Source organism: Tetrao urogallus (genome assembly GCF_951394365.1).
Source record: "Tetrao urogallus genome assembly, chromosome: Z".
Taxonomy (NCBI): Eukaryota; Metazoa; Chordata; class Aves; order Galliformes; family Phasianidae; genus Tetrao; species Tetrao urogallus.
The window spans coordinates 50,029,070-50,046,654 of NC_136816.1; the positions used below are offsets into that span (position 1 = coordinate 50,029,070).

The 17,585-nt window shown below is 36.6% G+C and overlaps 1 protein-coding gene across 2 annotated transcripts in view; it reads left to right on the forward strand.

Moving 5' to 3' along the window:
- The window catches only part of TNPO1 (transportin 1), a gene marked incomplete at both ends in the record, with an annotated part of 55,303 nt that overhangs the window by 19,491 nt on the left and 18,227 nt on the right, over positions 1-17,585 (forward strand). For both annotated transcript variants that reach the window (XM_079548792.1, XM_079548791.1), the window contains 9 exons: positions 2,940-3,046; positions 3,976-4,109; positions 4,878-4,959; positions 5,692-5,814; positions 8,588-8,706; positions 11,259-11,319; positions 11,975-12,143; positions 14,740-14,892; positions 15,976-16,201. In XM_079548792.1, the coding sequence (XP_079404918.1) occupies positions 2,940-3,046; positions 3,976-4,109; positions 4,878-4,959; positions 5,692-5,814; positions 8,588-8,706; positions 11,259-11,319; positions 11,975-12,143; positions 14,740-14,892; positions 15,976-16,201 (1,174 nt within the window). The remainder of the gene's footprint in view (positions 1-2,939; positions 3,047-3,975; positions 4,110-4,877; positions 4,960-5,691; positions 5,815-8,587; positions 8,707-11,258; positions 11,320-11,974; positions 12,144-14,739; positions 14,893-15,975; positions 16,202-17,585) is intronic.

A 17,585-nucleotide genomic window follows, 5' to 3' on the forward strand; every position in this document is an offset into this window, starting at 1 on the left:
TACCATTTGTCAAATGACATAGCAAAAGATTCTGTATTACTGATTTGAATTTCGTTAGACATCAAAGAACGTATTTGACCGTATTTTGAACGTATTTTGAACGTAAAGATTTTTACTTTCAGATTTCTAACCTTGCTGCTTAGGTTGTTGGTGAGAAGAAAGGGTTCCCTTAGCTGTCAGCTCCTGCTCAAATACATCAGAAGTCAGAAACTGCTAAGCTGAGTGTTTATTTAATTTGGTTATTCATCTGGTGTCCACATTTCTGTGACTTAGTGTCAAAGGCTAATGTCTGGTGTCCTCTGTTCCCTAATGGACAAATAAAGCAGGAGGAGCAGAAGTTTCACATTGGAAAGGAGATAAAATGCATCAGAAGTCCATGTGGATTTTGTGTAATATGAGCATAATTATCTAGAACTTAATTCTTGTGCCTGCTTCCTCATTATTCTTAAAACCTTCTGCAAAACTTCAGATGTTATATAGTCTTTGCCTCTGCAACTACTTGATAGCCTGTTTTTTAGTTTGTCCCCACTAGTTTCATAATTTAAAAAAGGAAAAACAAAACCAAACTGACACAACATTGAATGGCTTCTCTGCAGACCCGTTCAGAAAGCTCTTAATGACACATATGGTCTGAACTATGTGTGCCCCTGTTGTATGGAGCAGTGGCCTTAAGTTGCTTCTTTCCTGCATGTCTCAAAGTATTTCCTCTGAAGTTATCCCTGTCTGGAATAAGCCTTTTTGAAAAATGCTTATAGTTTTCCATTTGCTTGCCCTCTGAAAGTGCTTCTAGGACCTTTCCAAAACTGCCAACCCATTTAAGGCTTGACGTGTGACTTTTCTCTCTTGTTGGTCCAGTGGAGTTCCAGGAATTTTGTTTGTATATGTGCTTCTCAACCCATGTTAATTCTACTAATCTGTGCCAGTTCTAATGTAGGGAGACAGTTTTGCAATGTAAGTACTTTCTCTGAGTTCAAGAGCATTGATGTATTTTGTTCTTTTTGTGAGGTTCAGTTTAACTACATGAGTCAGCAAGTTGACCATGCAGAAAAGAAGGCTAGTAGTATCTTGTGCTGCATTAGTCAAAGCATTGCCAGCGAGTGGAGGAAGGTGATCCTTCCCCCTCTATCTAGTGCCTGGAGTGCTGTGTGTAGCTCTGTATCCTCTAGAACAAGGCAGACCTGGACATACTGAGTACAGTCCAACAAAAGGACAAGAGGATTAAAGGGCTGGAGGAAAGGGAAAAGACTGATCAGCCTGAAGAAGAGGAGGCTCAGGAGGAATATCATCAATGTGTATAAGTAGCTGAGAATGCAGAGAGGCTCTTTTGTGTGATGCCCAGTGCTAGGACAAGGGTACCTCTGGAGCACAGGTAGTTCCTCCTGATCTGATCTGGAAACTTCTTTATTGTGCTGGTGACAGAGCAGTGACTTTGGTCTCCCAGAGAGGCTGTGGAGCCTCCTACTTGGAGATCTTAGATGCTCCCTGGGTATGGCCATCCTGCTCTGGGTGTTACTGCATGGGCAGGAGCTGGGCTGGGTGGACCCAGGGGTCCATGTGCAGATTTACAGGAATCTTTTCTCTTCAGCTACAGTTCTGAAAAAAAGTTGTATATAAATGAGTATTGTGAGCTGTGTAGTTGTTTTTTACTTCTCATGATTCTCATTTGCCTGTTGCCTTCTTAGTTTTTCCAGTCTTATTGCATCCATGGAAGCATGATGCAAAATTTCTTCATCCCCAGAATATCTTTTGCTCTGTAAAATTGACCTACGTTCTTGTCTACTGAATAAGAATTTTAACATTTTACCCAAAGGAAGATGGTATATGGTGATTAGTTCAATTGAAGTGCTTAGGAAAGGAGAACTTCTCACTTGGAAGACTGTTAGTTGTAGTAATACCACATTCTTTAGTGCTTGTACTTACTAGAGATAAATGTCTGTGTCAGTGAAAATTCTGCTACCCGTTTCATTTTGTCTTGCACAAAGACAGTACCTAGGGAGCTTTCTGTTTTCCTTTCTCCTAATTCAGTTTTTTTTCTGAGTTTTCTGTGTGTGTGCTGGAAATGGAATCAGTGACTAATTGGGCTGTCTCATTTGCTTGCTGGATCTGAATCAGCCAACCTCTAGAGCTGATCAGGGGATGACCTGCCACAGTGTGCAAGCTTTTACTAAATATTTTAGTTCTAGCATGTTTCCACAATTTTGGTGTAAACATGCTTAAGTTGTGTGACCTCAGCTTCACTACTGGATTTTAAGTTTATTGAATGACAACAAATCTGATGCACTTCCTGCGTTCTTGTTTTTATAACATAATAAGAGGTGTCTTAAGTGCATACTGTGTTTAGTAAATTTACAGTTGTATGGGAACTGCTGAGTCACGGCCTGAACCTCTGAGCACCTGAGGTGAGCACTGAGTCAGCCACGGGAGCACAGGTGAAGGCAATTCACCTGCGCTGCCAGAAGGGGTGGAGCCTGGCTCCATCTCTCCTAGACCCATTAAGAGCTGGCTACCAGTGGGGAAGGATCTCTTCTGGAGATCCCTCCTCTGGAGTTTTGCAGTGAGCCCAGGACAAGGATAAGCTGTCTATCTACTCTCTTTTTGTTATTAAAATCTGCTTTACCAAACTTTCTTGTTTATTTCATAATTATAGCATCTTTATATTCATTGGCTATAAAACAGCCAAGCCTATCTTAGTGTTCGGGCATGATTGTTTCCTTAATTGGACCTCCTCTCACATCTTGAGCCCTTTGTGGTGTGAGGAAGGCACAACTATCCTTTGCATTTCAAAGCCTTTCAAATACTATTTATAATTATATGTATTTCTTTTTTTGCTTGCTATTTCTTAATTCCTTTGTTCTTCTAGAAGAGGACAAAAGAGAAAAAATAAGTATGAAACCTCAGAAAATTAGATCTCATTTCCTTCATTTCTCTTTTTTACTTAGGTATTCTGATAACAACCATTGCTTCAAAAGGAGAATTACAGAATTGGCCAGAACTTTTACCAAAGCTTTGCAGCCTCTTAGATTCAGAGGACTACAATACTTGTGAGGTAAGAAGACTTATTCTAAAACAGATTGTCATCTGAAATTGATTATTTTTATCTCTTCATAGATACTTTATAGTGTATATTAACAATATTTTGTGCCCGTACGTGCATACATCTACGGTTTCTTCTGATACCAGTGGCTCAAATTAGACACTTACTCTATTTTTCATGCCTTGTTAGCATTCTTTATGAATGAATGAATTTGTTTTGCATAAAGACAAAATTAAGGATGGAGTTGAATTGTCAAGACATCTGTAAGTGTCCTGGATGTGTCTGGAAGTGTCCTAGGATGCCTAATTGTTAAAGTAAATCTTCATCACAATCACCTCAAATTTTCTTACTTAAATGCATAAATTGTTCGTTGTTCATACAGTGTCATCTGGAAAAATGATCTGATATTCCATTTCAGGCTAGTGTGAACATTTTTTTCTGTGCGTATGAAGGAAAATAATTGAATACTAGCCTAACTTTCAAACTGTGGAGGAAAAAAAGTATAGTCTGATTTTAAAAAATAAAAATCTATGAACATATAAATTTAGTTAGTTGATGCTATCTCGATAAGTGTGTGAAGCATTTTGTATAAAATAATCCTTTTCATGAAAAGGCTGGTCTGGTGTGCCATGCTGCTATGTAGTATTTTGATGCTGTTTTCACCAGAAAAAAAGGAACTACCTTTTAAGCATTTTTAAAAATACAATTGAATAGATGAGCGTTGGAAACTGAAATTAAGTTAGCACTTATCAGCCATTTGACCATCTTCACATCTTACAGATTAAGGTGTAAAATATTAAATATAAGGCTTGTAAGTATGTTTTAATTTTTCTTCAAATTTAGCTTACTACAATTACTGTACTGTGCTGAAATTGTATATTCTGGAATGTTGCTTTCTACAGAATGTGAAACAGCAAGTGTATGGCTTGTTTTTTGAACAGGGTGCATTTGGTGCTCTTCAGAAGATATGTGAAGATTCTGCTGAAATTTTAGATAGTGATGTATTAGATCGACCACTCAATATAATGATACCTAAATTCTTACAGTTCTTCAAGCACAGCAGTCCAAAAATAAGGTAGGTTTGAATGTTGTACTGCAGATCCTTGTTAAAATATTATTTACATGAACAGAAAGACTGATGTTTTATCGATCTGTTTAAATTACTCTGATTTTAAGAAGCTAAGTGTATCAAGCTCTAAACCACCACATTAAATTTTCATAATCTTCAAAGTGACTTTGTTGTGGAATATCATACGCTGATGGTAGATTTGAAAGATGTATAAGGAAGTGAAGAGGGTTGATCTATTAACGTGATAGGTCAGCATGATGGTTACTGGTGCATGGGATCTGTGCCTTTTAACACAACCAAATTAAATTGGAGGTTGGACCATGTTATGTCCAGAGGTCCCTTCTAACCCCTATGATTCTGTAATTCCATCAAAGGAGTTCATCTTTTCACCTGAATACTGTATTAAACTGTTATAAATAGCAAAAAAATATGACATAGGTGGTTGCCAGAATTTCCTTGCTACTGCTATTGTTTATCAACAAAAACAGTGGCATTTACCCTGAAATGAGCCAGCAATGTTGCCTTCCTGCAAAGAAGGTAAGTGGTGTTATGGGCTGCATTAGACAAAGTACTACCAGCACATAAGAGGTATGATCCTTCCTTTCTACTCAGCATTGGTGAGGCCACACCTGGTGTACTGTGTCCTTTTCAGTCTTGCCTTCAGGTGATCTTTCGTTGTGTGGTTGGATTCTGAATGATTTTTTATATCTATGTACAGTTTAGAAAATGTCTTTAAGTGACAGAAAACGTATATTCTAACTGCTCTGTTTCTAGATCTCACGCTGTTGCATGTGTCAATCAATTTATCATCAGTAGAACTCAAGCTCTTATGATGCACATAGATGCTTTTATTGAGGTGAGTGAGCATTCTTTGTTGGGAGAGGCAAGATTAAGTCATATTGCATGTCTTACCTATCAAGAGTTTAAGATAATGTTTTATAACTATCTCTGCCTCTAGCTGCAGTTACTTTGAGCTTCCTATTCTTAGTTTTATATCCACCCTTTGCATTCAAGTTTATTTTGCATGCTTGTGTTTGAAATTGATATGTCTAAATACTCTCAGCATAAAAAGTAATATTTTGAAAGATATTTCCTTTTTGTAAGTGGAGGAAGTGTATTCATATAAAGATGCAGTGGTAATGACATCAGTCTGTCACTACCTGTGATGCAAAGTTCAGCAATGGTATCATCCTGTCATTTAGTCTGTCTGGGTAATCTGTGTCTTTAGGTATTAGTACTGAACATGAACTAGAGTGGTGATAGTTCAGTTTATCTGAAGTATTTGATGTGCAGCTGTTGCATCTTGAAGCATGGCTTTAGAACTTTTAGGAAAAGAAAAGCCAGGAAATAATGTTCTTCTGCCACTATCTACCATTACCCAATGTTTTGTCACATGTATTTTGTGCATTGGGAATCTAAAAATATAATTTGCTTTAAATATCTGTAAGAAGTATCAAAGTATTCTTAGGTGTGGGAATGGATGGTGACAGTTATATATTTGTATACAGTAGTTTGCCAGTAATGTAAATTTAAATGCAAGACGAACTAAGTGAATTGAGACTTATGAAATGATACTGCTTTCCAATAGAATCTTTTTGCACTGGCTACTGATGAGGAGCCTGAAGTACGCAAAAATGTTTGCCGTGCTCTGGTAATGTTGCTGGAAGTTCGAATGGATCGCCTTCTTCCTCATATGATTAGTATAGTTGAGGTGAGTCTTATTTTCTTTGTTGCATGCTGAAACTAGTTTGGGGTTGCAGAAATAATACAAATAAAAAGCACTTCTAAGGAATGCTTTTCCTTGGAAAAATGATAGAGCAGCTCATCCTGGAAACTGTTTTCGGGCACATAAAGGACAAGAAAAAAGCTATGTAAATGTTGTTCTGGGCAGCCTGCTCCTCACATGTTTGAGGAGATCAACCAAATAGTATCACCACACAGATAATCCAAGATTGTATTCTTATTATATCTGGTATTTTGTTGTTGAAAAGACTATTATTTTGTTTCCTTTCTGCAAAATACAATAGTAGTGAATTTATGTTCTATAATAAAGACCAGACTTTTTTTTTTTTCAGATGTGGGGCTACCATCCTGATTTTATCAGTTCTGTACATCTAGATGAGTGCAGATGTAATACCCCAGAACTGTGACTATTTTTTAGCATTCAGGTGAAGTTGCTTTTGCCCCTTTGAAAGTTGATGGTTTTTAAGCTGAATGCCGCAGATAGAGGCTGCTCTGATTAAGGGAAGGAGGTCTTAAAAAGAGACAAACTTGTATGCACGTAACAGTCTTTGTGTTAATGGCAAATCAGTTTTTAAACTATTAAGAATATTAATAATCCAGTAGTGGTTCTAATACAGAAGATCTTAGTCAGTATTGTGCTTTTGAAATAGGCAAGTTTGGTGCTAATTTTTATGCCAAGTTCCTAGCATAAAGGAATGGTTTTGTTTGGGTTTGGTTTTGTTTTAGCATGCACTTCCAGGTACAGAGGCAGATGGGAGGGCTATTTCTCTTGTTTTTGTCTGAAAACTTTATATCAGATTTTGTCAAGAGCAGACCCTAAGTTTTCAGTTATTAAATTACTTTTACATGCTCGTGACTGATATTTATCCAAATATTTGGATCATAGGATCTCTCTCAATAGAAAGTCTGATTTTTTTTAATCATATGAAACATAATGAGATTACCTGTAATGAATGAATAGTGTATTGATGATATGAAAAGATAATGAAGAAATGTACTGCAGTCAAAAGATTACTTGCATCCTGTTGCTTTCTTCTGATAAAGATGTGTCTGTTAATGCTTGAGGGGAAAAAAATGTACCCCTTTCTATTTCAACTTCTATGAGGCTTCTAGAATGATGAGTCATAAAATAATTTAAGTTGAGAAAGACCAGAAAAACCTTCAAGATCATCAAGTCCAACCAGCTGCCTGACATTGCAAAGTCCACACCTAATTCATCTTCCTATGCACCACACCCACATGTCTCTTAAATACGTCCAGAGATGGAGACTCCACCACTGCCCTAGGCAGCCTCTTCTAATGCCTTTCCATCGGAAATTTCTCCAGTTCCTCCTGGTGTCCAATCTAAGTCTTCCCATGTGTGACTTGATACCATCTCATTGCATCCTATTGCTTGTCATCTAGGAAGGGAGACCAACACCCAAGACATCTTACTGCAACCTCCTTTCTGGTAGTTAGAACAAAAAGTTTTCCCCTCAGCCTCTTCTTCCCCAGCTAAATAACCTTGATTCCCTCAGCCATTTCTCATAAGTCTTGTTTTCCAGTCCCTGCACCAACTTTGTTTCTCTTCTGAGTGTGTTCTTGCAGGTGTATTTCTTGTAGTGAGGGGCGCAGACCTAAACACAGTATTTGAGGTGGCATCTTATCAGTGCTAAATACAAAGGGACCATCACTTCCCTAGTCCAGATGGTCACACTGCTTCTGATACAGACTAGGATGCCATTGGCTCTCTTAGCCAGGTTGGCAGACTGCTGACTCATGTTCAGCCAGCTGTTGACCAGTACTCCCATATCCTTTTCTGCCAGGCAACTTCCTAGCCACTTTCCCCAAGCCTATACCACTGCATGGGGTTGTTATGACTGTAATGTAGCACCTAACATTTAGCCTTGTTGAATACCATTTGACCTAGCCTGTCCAGATCCCTCTGCAGAGCCTTCCTAGCCTCAAGCAGATCAACACTTTTGCCCAACTTGATATCATCTGTGGACATGCTAAGGGTGCACTCAATCCGCTCATAGAAATCATTGATAAAAATGTTACAGCAGGCTCTAATACTAAGAAATCAACCTTTTCAGAAATAAGTGGCAGTAAGGAAAATCATAAGATTTACTACCTTGGTTGTTGCAACCATCTTCTTAGCATTGTTCTGGCAGTTGTCTGTAAGAAACTGATTTAGTAGTGGTATACTTAGACATTCTGTTTATGCTTGTATTTCATTATATTTTTGTTTAAGCATGTTTAAAGTTTCATTCTAAGTTTACTGATTTGATACTGAGTCTATGAATTATCATTCATGCTAGAAAACTCTGAGACTTCAGTTTATTGATTTGTTATCAGGTTGGGAGTTCTACTTATACAGATTGTCAGGTTGTTGGTTTTTGGAAATAAAAGTACTGGAATTTTAAAAAGTATTTCCATTTTAAGTGTGTACGTGTACTTTTTATTCAGAAGTGAAGGGGAGGTCGTTTTATGTTCACCAGAAACTTCATTATGTTGAGTCTCTTGTCTGTATCTTCTTTGTAATGATGTTCTTACTTAAGCAGTGCACAAATTCAGTCTGAATCATATAGGATTAAGAAGTCTCACCCTAGCCTCACGTAGTCTCCTTTCTTCCCACCTTAGCAAAGAAATAAAAATACTGTGGTGGCATACTCAGGTTCTTATGGGCGCACTTTCTAACATTAGTAGTTTCTTTTGGTCACCTAGAACTTACACAAGTAATTTCTTTTTGCGCTGTGTAGTACATGCTTCTAAGGACCCAGGACCAAGATGAAAATGTGGCTTTGGAGGCCTGTGAGTTTTGGCTGACTTTGGCTGAACAACCCATTTGTAAGGATGTTTTATGTCGGCATCTTACTAAGTAAGTATTAGTAATTACAATTGATTGTTTCTGAAATTGCTATCTTTGAAGTTCAATGAACTTGGTGCAAGACTATATTAAAAAGGCTGTATCTAGCCTACACCATGCTTAGAATTTTCCTGTAGCTAGTTCTTGTAAAAGAGTAAAAATGGTTGTGCTACAGAGTTACTTTAAAAGGCTTGTCTTCTGTACTTAAGTAGGTGTAGAAGCAACCTAACTGTATTGCTGGAGTGCTTTACCTTGAGCTTAAGTTTATTAAATATCAGATGGATACTGTTGTTGTGTGCTAAACTCAAATGTTCCACATGACATTTTCTTTAATATGTAGTGTACCACGATGTACATCAAGAAGTGGCTTTGATAGCTGCAAGTTAGGGGATTTCAGTGCAAACCTTCTGTGTATAGTCATGCCAACAGTTGTTTGTATAAAGAACATAACAGAATGACTCAAGATCACTTAGATTTAAGTTGAAGGAGTATGAACATCTATGTCTGAGATCTATATGTCTACATGTCTTGAACTTTTTCTAGATTAATCTTAAAAGCCTTCATTCTAATAATTAACAAATTTTTCACTGCTCACAGTAAATAGAGATTTTTTTGTGGTTTATTCTTTTTCTGTGTATGCATGGAAGCTTTTTAAAAATACTACAATAGTTCTATCTGTGATTTTTGTTCTTCTGGTCAAGATGTGAAGGGAATAAAAACAGCTTTTTCTGTAGGTAGTGGCATTTATATGGGAAGCGATCCATTAAAAATATATATATAATTTTCATAAGCAATTGGATACATAAGAGATTAAAGCACCTACCATAGCAATAAAAAAATAGGAGTTGAAACTAGGAGAACTATTGTTATGATAAATGACATTTTAGTGTTAAAATGGTTTAATTTAATTCCTACTCTTGTAGCTCAGACAAAAAACAGTGATAGCAAGTAAGGAGCTGGACTCAGTGATCCTTGTATGTCTCTTGAACTTTGGAAATTCTGTGATTGAAGTTACTAGTTCTACACACATCCTTTCTGCCACACGTCATATTTACACTGAGAAGTTGAATAGTGTTAAAGTTTTTCTGACATAAATTAACACTAACATTGCAGCAGCATTATACTACACATTTGCTTTATTTTTCTTTAAGAATCTTCTAAATTGCTGGGAAAAAAATGGATGAAATTATTAGAATATGAGGACTGCCTGAAAATAATGCCTCCTATTTTATTATGCTGGCCCACAATGTCAGAAGCAGAATGTTAGTAGTATGGCAGTAAGGGGCTGAACTTTCCCAACATTCCATTACATTTTGTTGCCATAAGACAAATGGCAGCAAAGGGGCAGTCTGACAAAATGGTGTCTGACATGGAGAAAGTGGCACCCACTGGCACTGATGCCTGCTGAATGTTGCTGGACACCAAACAGGGGATGTGAGTGCGGAGAGATGGTGGGTGATGCATTTCAGCAAGGGTGACAGTCGGGCATATTTTTATAAGTATAGCATGCAGGCTCTTGGTCATCACTAGTGAAAATGCATAGGTAGTGGTGGGTGTTGAAAAAGTGTTTTGTAGCTGAGAATTTGCTCTATCAAATAGTGTTTTTGTACTCTTTTTGTCTCTTGTAGTTTCCATGGAAATAAATAGGAGGCATTACTTTCAGACTGACCTATGTATTTCTCATGATCTCAACATGCTTGTTGAAAGCAGTTTTTCTTATTACTCCCATTTGAATGTGGAGCTATGCTGTTAATTAATTTCAGATGAACAAAAAAAGCCCACAAAAACCCCAACATGTTAAAGTAAGGGTGGGACAAGCTCTTTTAAAAATCTGCTTATATATCTAATAAAGCATAATATCTCGTTCCATTTTGTTCCTGTACGCTTTCTTACAAAATACATAATTCTGCATACTTCATGAAGTATGCTGCAGAAGTGCCAGTGAATTGGTGTTGATCAGAATGCTTACTACTCTTCCATTAAAATATCAGAATGTAACGTGCTATTGAGATGCATGAATGTTCTGCTGTCCTAATTACCTTCAGAATGAATACTTCTCAGTTGCAGATCATACGTGGATTAAGTCCATCACTGGGGCTGGTGCAGTGTTACAAGCTTGTATTAACTTTTCATACATATCTGGTTTGGTTGGCTTTGTTTTTTTTAAAGTCTTCCATCTTCTAAGCTTAGCAAGGTAGGGTTCACAAACTCAGGTAAAAACCCCAAGTACTGTTGGTGAGACCATATTATAGGGATTTTGAATTGCTTTAGACTTATTTTAAGGCACTTTTTAGAAGTTCGGTTTCATTTTATGAAGGAATAATGTCCTGCTCTTAAGGTGAGAAGCCCACTTGTTAGAAAGTTTGTGGAGTTAACGCTATTTCAAATTATAAATACTAATGAGCATGAAATGGAGCTTGAGTTTGTATCAGGTTTCTGGGTTTTTGGATTTCTGCTTCTTTTGGGGGGAATTGCAACCAAAATTAAGGCTCAGGTAACTGGAAATATATATATATTTTTTTAATTAAAGCATTGTTTTGATATATATCAATATCCCTTTGTAGGCTGATACCTGTGCTGGTGAATGGTATGAAATATTCCGAGATAGATATTATTTTGCTGAAGGTGAGCATCAATTTCGTTCGTTCTATGGAAATACCTGGTTAACGTCTGAGCTATGAATCAGTACTATTCAATTGATGGGCCAAATCTGGTCTACCATCTATTCAGTAGAGAATTAGATCTTTGGGGTAAGGTCTTGCAGGGACTGCTCCAAATACTAAATGCTATCATTACTGAGTTTGTATGAAAATAATCAGTGGATTTTCCAGCTTTGCTCCTGTCTGCCCTCATCCAGTTTGGATGTTGAGATACTGTTACTCATGACTCACTCCTGCAAGGAAACATTAAAAAAAAAAAAAGAAAGAAAGAAAAATTCAGTGTCAGTTCTAATACCCTTCTGGATCGAATTAGAGCTTTTTCTATCCCAGCATTTTAGAGTATGTCTCTGTGCCTTCTAATTCATTCCTTTCAATTGCAACCTCTTAATAAGAAAGATACTTGATACTTTCACATGAGGTTTATCTCATTTGTGTTTGCTGTAATTTTTCAGTTAAATACTGCAGGAGAATGCAGGAACAATGGCATTTTTAGTTAGCCACGCAGCACAAGTGAGGTGTGAATCTTTCATATGGCTACAAAATCTTGAACTGAAATTTACCATGCATTTTTAACTTCCTCGAATAACATAATTGTACTGATGAAACCATTTTGATGACAGGGAGATGTTGAAGAAGATGAAGCTATTCCAGATAGCGAACAGGACATAAGACCTCGTTTTCATCGTTCACGAACAGTAGCTCAGAAACATGAGGAAGATGGCATTGAAGATCGTGATGATGATGATGATGAAATTGATGATGATGATGCTATTTCTGACTGGAATTTAAGTATGTCAAAGTGATGTGTAAAATGTGTTAAAATACAGTTAGTTGTGCAATATGAGAACTGCAGTGAAAAGATCTCATGTACGGAAATACAGGGGCTTTGCTTTTGAGCAGGAGGAAAATAAATTCTGATGTAATTAATGGCTTGGGTAGGTAGAACAGGGGTGATACTGTGTTTGGGGTGGGGGGGCACAGGTTATTTCGGATGGTGTTATTGCTACTACCAATATTTATTGTTATATGTGAGATATTTGCTTCTGACCGGAATAGAATACATGAGCTATTAAGAGCAGACATAGCAGTGAGGAGCTGTTGGAGCAGGGAAGGATTTGTCTTCTGATTATATTCCACATGAGATAAATTTATAGCTGCTACTCTTGTCTCTTTGTTGGTTCTACTCCTGACTGCCTGAAAAGGAAGAACAGATTCTCTAGCTGGTTATTCCTTATCCAAGAGCAGATTTCTCAGTTATGAACCTGAAGATGTTGGCTAGTAAAATGAGGAAATACAGTTTCTTGGGGACAATAGAAATTAGTTTAGTGGATTAATTTGATAAAATATGTAGGAAAGAATTCTAGATTCTTTTAATCTAGAAAGTTGGCAATTTAGATTTACTTATATAAATAGGAAATCGCACTGTAGGGTTTTTGACAACTTCATTACTTGATTTCTAGCTACTTCATTCAACTCGTGAGTAGCCATAAAAATGAAATAGCTGATTTTATTGGCTGCCTCACTTCTGGTTCAAAAACTTCTCAAACCATGCTCTTACTGTTTTGTTCTTCTCACTACAGTAATGAAACATACTTTGTAGAAAAGTTTGTTCCTATGGCCAGGGGATTGGAGTTGGATGATGTTAAAAATTCCTTCTAACCCAAACCATTCTATGATTCTATTAGAGAGCTTTTTCACTAGTTTCGAGATTCAGACATATCCACATAGAGTTTTATATTTCTTACAAAGCCCAGAGTTTTAATCACAAACAAAACATTTCTTTGAAGCTTAGGGATGAAGCATTTTAGAGGCTTGTCTGATTTTTTTAGAATTATTATTTGTAAAGAAAGTGAGGATATAAATAAACTCATTTTTTCTGAAGTCTCTAATTTAAAAAATAGGTAGTTTTGGGTTCGTTATGCTGCTCTTGTCACAGTTATTAGTAGAGATTGTACTATTAAATGCACATTTTCTGGTATTCTTCAGCTATGAAAAGCACAGCTGAAATTGACGAGTACCTTGTGGTCCAGAGTTGTAGTTAAGATGATGTGAAATTGTGAAAGAACAGAACATCTGGGGGATTCCCATTGGCATGTGTCATCTGGACTTGAGATAATTTGGATTATCTGAAATTCAGAATCGACCCTTATTTCTTAGTAGTGTTCTATATTTAACTTCCAATTTTAACAGAGAAGAGTTAGCAGTGCAACCTGACTTAATAGCAGCACTGTTTTCTATTAAGACCCGTTAAGCTACTTTGGGTCCTTTCTTCCCTAATGAAAGCTGAAAGTCTTATCTGATAGGTGGAAGTGCAGATCTTTGTTGGGAGTTTGTGCTGTTAATTATTGCTTTGCAATTGAGATCTGCTGTAAGTTGAGGATTCTTTTATTTCATGCAAACATTTTGAACTTCATCTAGAAGCAGAGCAGAAAGTCTTATATTTATTTCTGTTCTGGTAGCTATTACATCCCATCTAAAACTTGTCCATATGGGTCCCATATGGGTCCGGTAGCTTTTAGATCTAGGTTAGGATTTTTACATGTTACCATGTGCTTTGTATATTTTGCCTGATGCCTATCTTCTATATAGTTCTGTTCCCTCTGGAACTTTTCTGACAGATTAGTAAGGAACTGAGATCATAATGAGCAAAACAGTGCAATATAAATTTTGTAATAGACCCATTCTTCATAAAATAGCTTTAGAGTTATTTTTCTAGATACAACAACACTACAGCAGAAAATGACAATTTCTGAATCATATTTTTCAGACGTTCTTGATTTTTCTTTTGAGCTTTCTTTTTCTATAAGAAAGAGATTATATATACTTAGTACAAGGTGCTCTTATTTGAATTAGTGTACAGGAATTGTTTGTTTGTTTTTTTACAAGAGCTCAGAACAGAGGCGCGCAGGTTGCTTTTGTTCTGTAGGAATTGATGTTGGTTATCTTGCGTCATGGATCATGTTACTTTTTTTTTTTTAATCAACTGCTGTTATTTATTTATTTATTTATTTATTAGGCAATTTCTCTCTAGTTTCTCCGGTTGTTACATTCAAATCTCAGACCTTTCCTCTTCCTTAGTGTTATGTGGTCCTGAAATTACATAGTATATGTAATGTTGCAGTATGATGGTGTGGTTTTTGTCAGTGAGCATTTTAATGTCACTGCAGTATATGTGTTTTCAATGGGTATTTAACTGCTGCAAAACTGGATTTCTAAAAGCTGTACCCTCACACCAGAGGGAAGGGCTGCACTATATACTGTAATGAAACTGAAGTGGTTGGTCTTCTTTAGAATAATGCCCTGACACTCCACTGACAGCTCAAAGTTAAAATGAGAATTAAACTGGTTAACTGCATATGAGATTAATGCTGTTAATTCCCCTCAGGGAAATGTTCTGCTGCTGCTCTAGATGTTTTGGCCAATGTATTTCGTGATGAACTTTTGCCACACATCTTGCCCCTTTTGAAAGAATTGCTCTTCCATCCCGAATGGGTAGTTAAGGAATCAGGTATCCTTGTTCTTGGAGCAATTGCTGAAGGTAAGGCAACAGTGAATATCAACTTAGTAAACCTATTGTCTGGCTCTGAGGCAGGCCTGTGATTCCTTCTCGATATGTTTACTTGTGCAAACAAGTGTCTTTCACTGATCTGGTTTCAGTGATTAATCTCTACGTTTACTTGTTGGTGTCTGGTGTTATTTAAATTTTCTAAATTTGGAAGACTGAATAACTTAATTTTCTTTTACTCCCACTTTCTTAACTCTTCAGTATATATTTATTTGTCACTGATTTGGTACTAATTTGATTTAATACAAGTAAAAATAATTTTAATAAACTCAACCCTTACATTTTATTTGTTGTTTTCAGAAACTGGAAAGACCACTCTTCTGACTTCAGTGCCCTGAGCCACTTTTAGTGGATCATTCTGTGTTTCACATATGATAACTTAATTTTCTCTGTACTTATAGGCTTTTTGGCCTTTTGTTTGTGTTTCTAGCACTGTTGTCTTTTCGGCAGATGGAAGAAATATGTTTGGGTCTGTGTCTGACTGCATTATCTTTCTTTTTCCCATTGTGCTTACTGAGTACATCTTCTTTGTTGCTGAAAAAACTTTTTTGTTGGCTTTGATTCCAGTTCAAGCCAGGTGAAAGTTAGTACTTCTGATAAATCTTAATAACGTATTGTTCTTCTTAATGACATGAATGGTCAGCTGTTGCTGATCAGAGGGAAATTAAATGCTGAAAAAATATCCTTTTTATTGATGCAATTATTTGTTATCAAAGTTGAATCTTTCTGTGCTTGTTGTTTAGGTCACTCTTGAGTATTCTGACTTAGGACATTGAAGCTTTATAAACTCATTTTATGTACTTGCTTTAATAAAGCAGAAAGCACTGAAGCAGAAATACAGTCACATATAAATTTAATTGGCAAGGTTTAACTGTTGTTTATGGTAAGGTTTCTCTTATAGCTTAACATAAAAGAGATAGACTTGCTTCGCATATTGCTAAAATGTATTATTGTGCAATAGAGAATGACAGTGGCCTTTCTAGGAAATATTACTTCTCATTAATTTTGGTACTGAAGTAACTGGTTTTTGTTGTGGGTTTTTTTTTTCCCTCACAGGCTGCATGCAGGGTATGATTCCGTATCTTCCTGAGCTGATCCCTCACCTTATTCAGTGCCTCTCTGACAAAAAGGCTCTTGTGCGCTCCATTACATGCTGGACTCTTAGTCGCTATGCACACTGGGTAGTTAGTCAACCCCCAGACACATACTTGAAGCCATTAATGACTGAGTTGCTACAGCGTATCCTGGATAGCAACAAGAGAGTACAAGAAGCTGCCTGCAGGTAAGCCAAGGCTTTCCTTAACCTAGAAGCGCTGTCAGTGATATTGCTTCTTCGTTGGAAATATTTTAATGCTTTACTACTGAATGCACGACCTCATTTTAGCACATTGTATTGGTGTTTTTTTCTAACCGGAGTAGATTCAGCTTTACAAATTACTGTAATAAAATTTTGTGTTTCCTTGTACAAGTTCGTTTTCAGAGTATATTGATCACCAAGCTAAAAAACGTGTTGCAGTAAAATAAATCATCTGTATGACACCTGTTTATTTTCATTATTTTAAGTTTCATTGACTGGAAATCTGTTTTTTATGTGCCTTGGAATAAGATCAATACCAATAACAGTAGAAAACTATCCTAACATGATAGTTTTTAGCTGGCTCAGTATTACCAGAAGATTTGAGTTACTGTTATGGGGGATATTCCTTTCTCTCTTGAAAGGAAATTCTGTGAGATAAGATTTTGTTCTCTGTCTTGCCTGCTGATATTTTAAAAACAAAACAAAATTAGGCTTTCTTAAAGCATGCAGTGTTAATGAAATGAGAATTTCACATGTCTTGTCCATTAAGCTCATCTGTGTCAATGTATGTGTGGGGCAAGAATTTACACAGCAGGCTGAAAAAAAAAGGTTTCTTCACAAAGCAGAATTAGATCTGCTTGTGATTGCATGCCTAAAACTTGGAGAGTTGTTGGGTGCATTTTAGATTTTTGGGTCTTCATTTGTTTGGGTTCTTTTAGATTTCAGCAGTGTCTAAGTCAACACTGAGGTCAGAGTTCCTGTACTAAGCTTTGCTCAGGAGTAGATACATTACTGTCTGAGATAAATATAATTAATGAAATACACTAAGTCAGTTTTGCATATTAAACACAAGTTCATTTTTGTCTCTAAAACTTTTCAAACATGCGGCTAGCACATTTCTTCAGCTTTATCTTCTGTTCCTATCCACCTGTTTTTTACGGTGATGACCTTTTGTTCCTTCCAGAACAAACAGGAACATGAAAAGAATTCTTTCTTCGCAAATTTTCAGATCCTATGAATCAGAGTTACTTACAAATTCTACTTGGGGTGTGGGGGAAGAAAAGGAAAGGAAAAAAAAAAAAAGCAGAATCGAACGAAGAAAAACCCTTCCAGATTCCTGCTCACCTTGTCTAAAAACATGGTTGAAATGTGTGTGTAGTTAAATACAGCTGTGCTGCACTTGTTCAATGCCCTTATGGAAAGTCTATGAATGATGTAATATGCTGTGGAAACTGTTAGAAGAAACGAAAGTATCTCTCCTTTCAGTGGAGCTAAAATGGAAATACTAAAAACAAATGATGTACCTGATTTTTTTTTTTTTTTGTGCATTTAGCCAGTATTAGATTTATACTGTACTTTGAAATGCTGT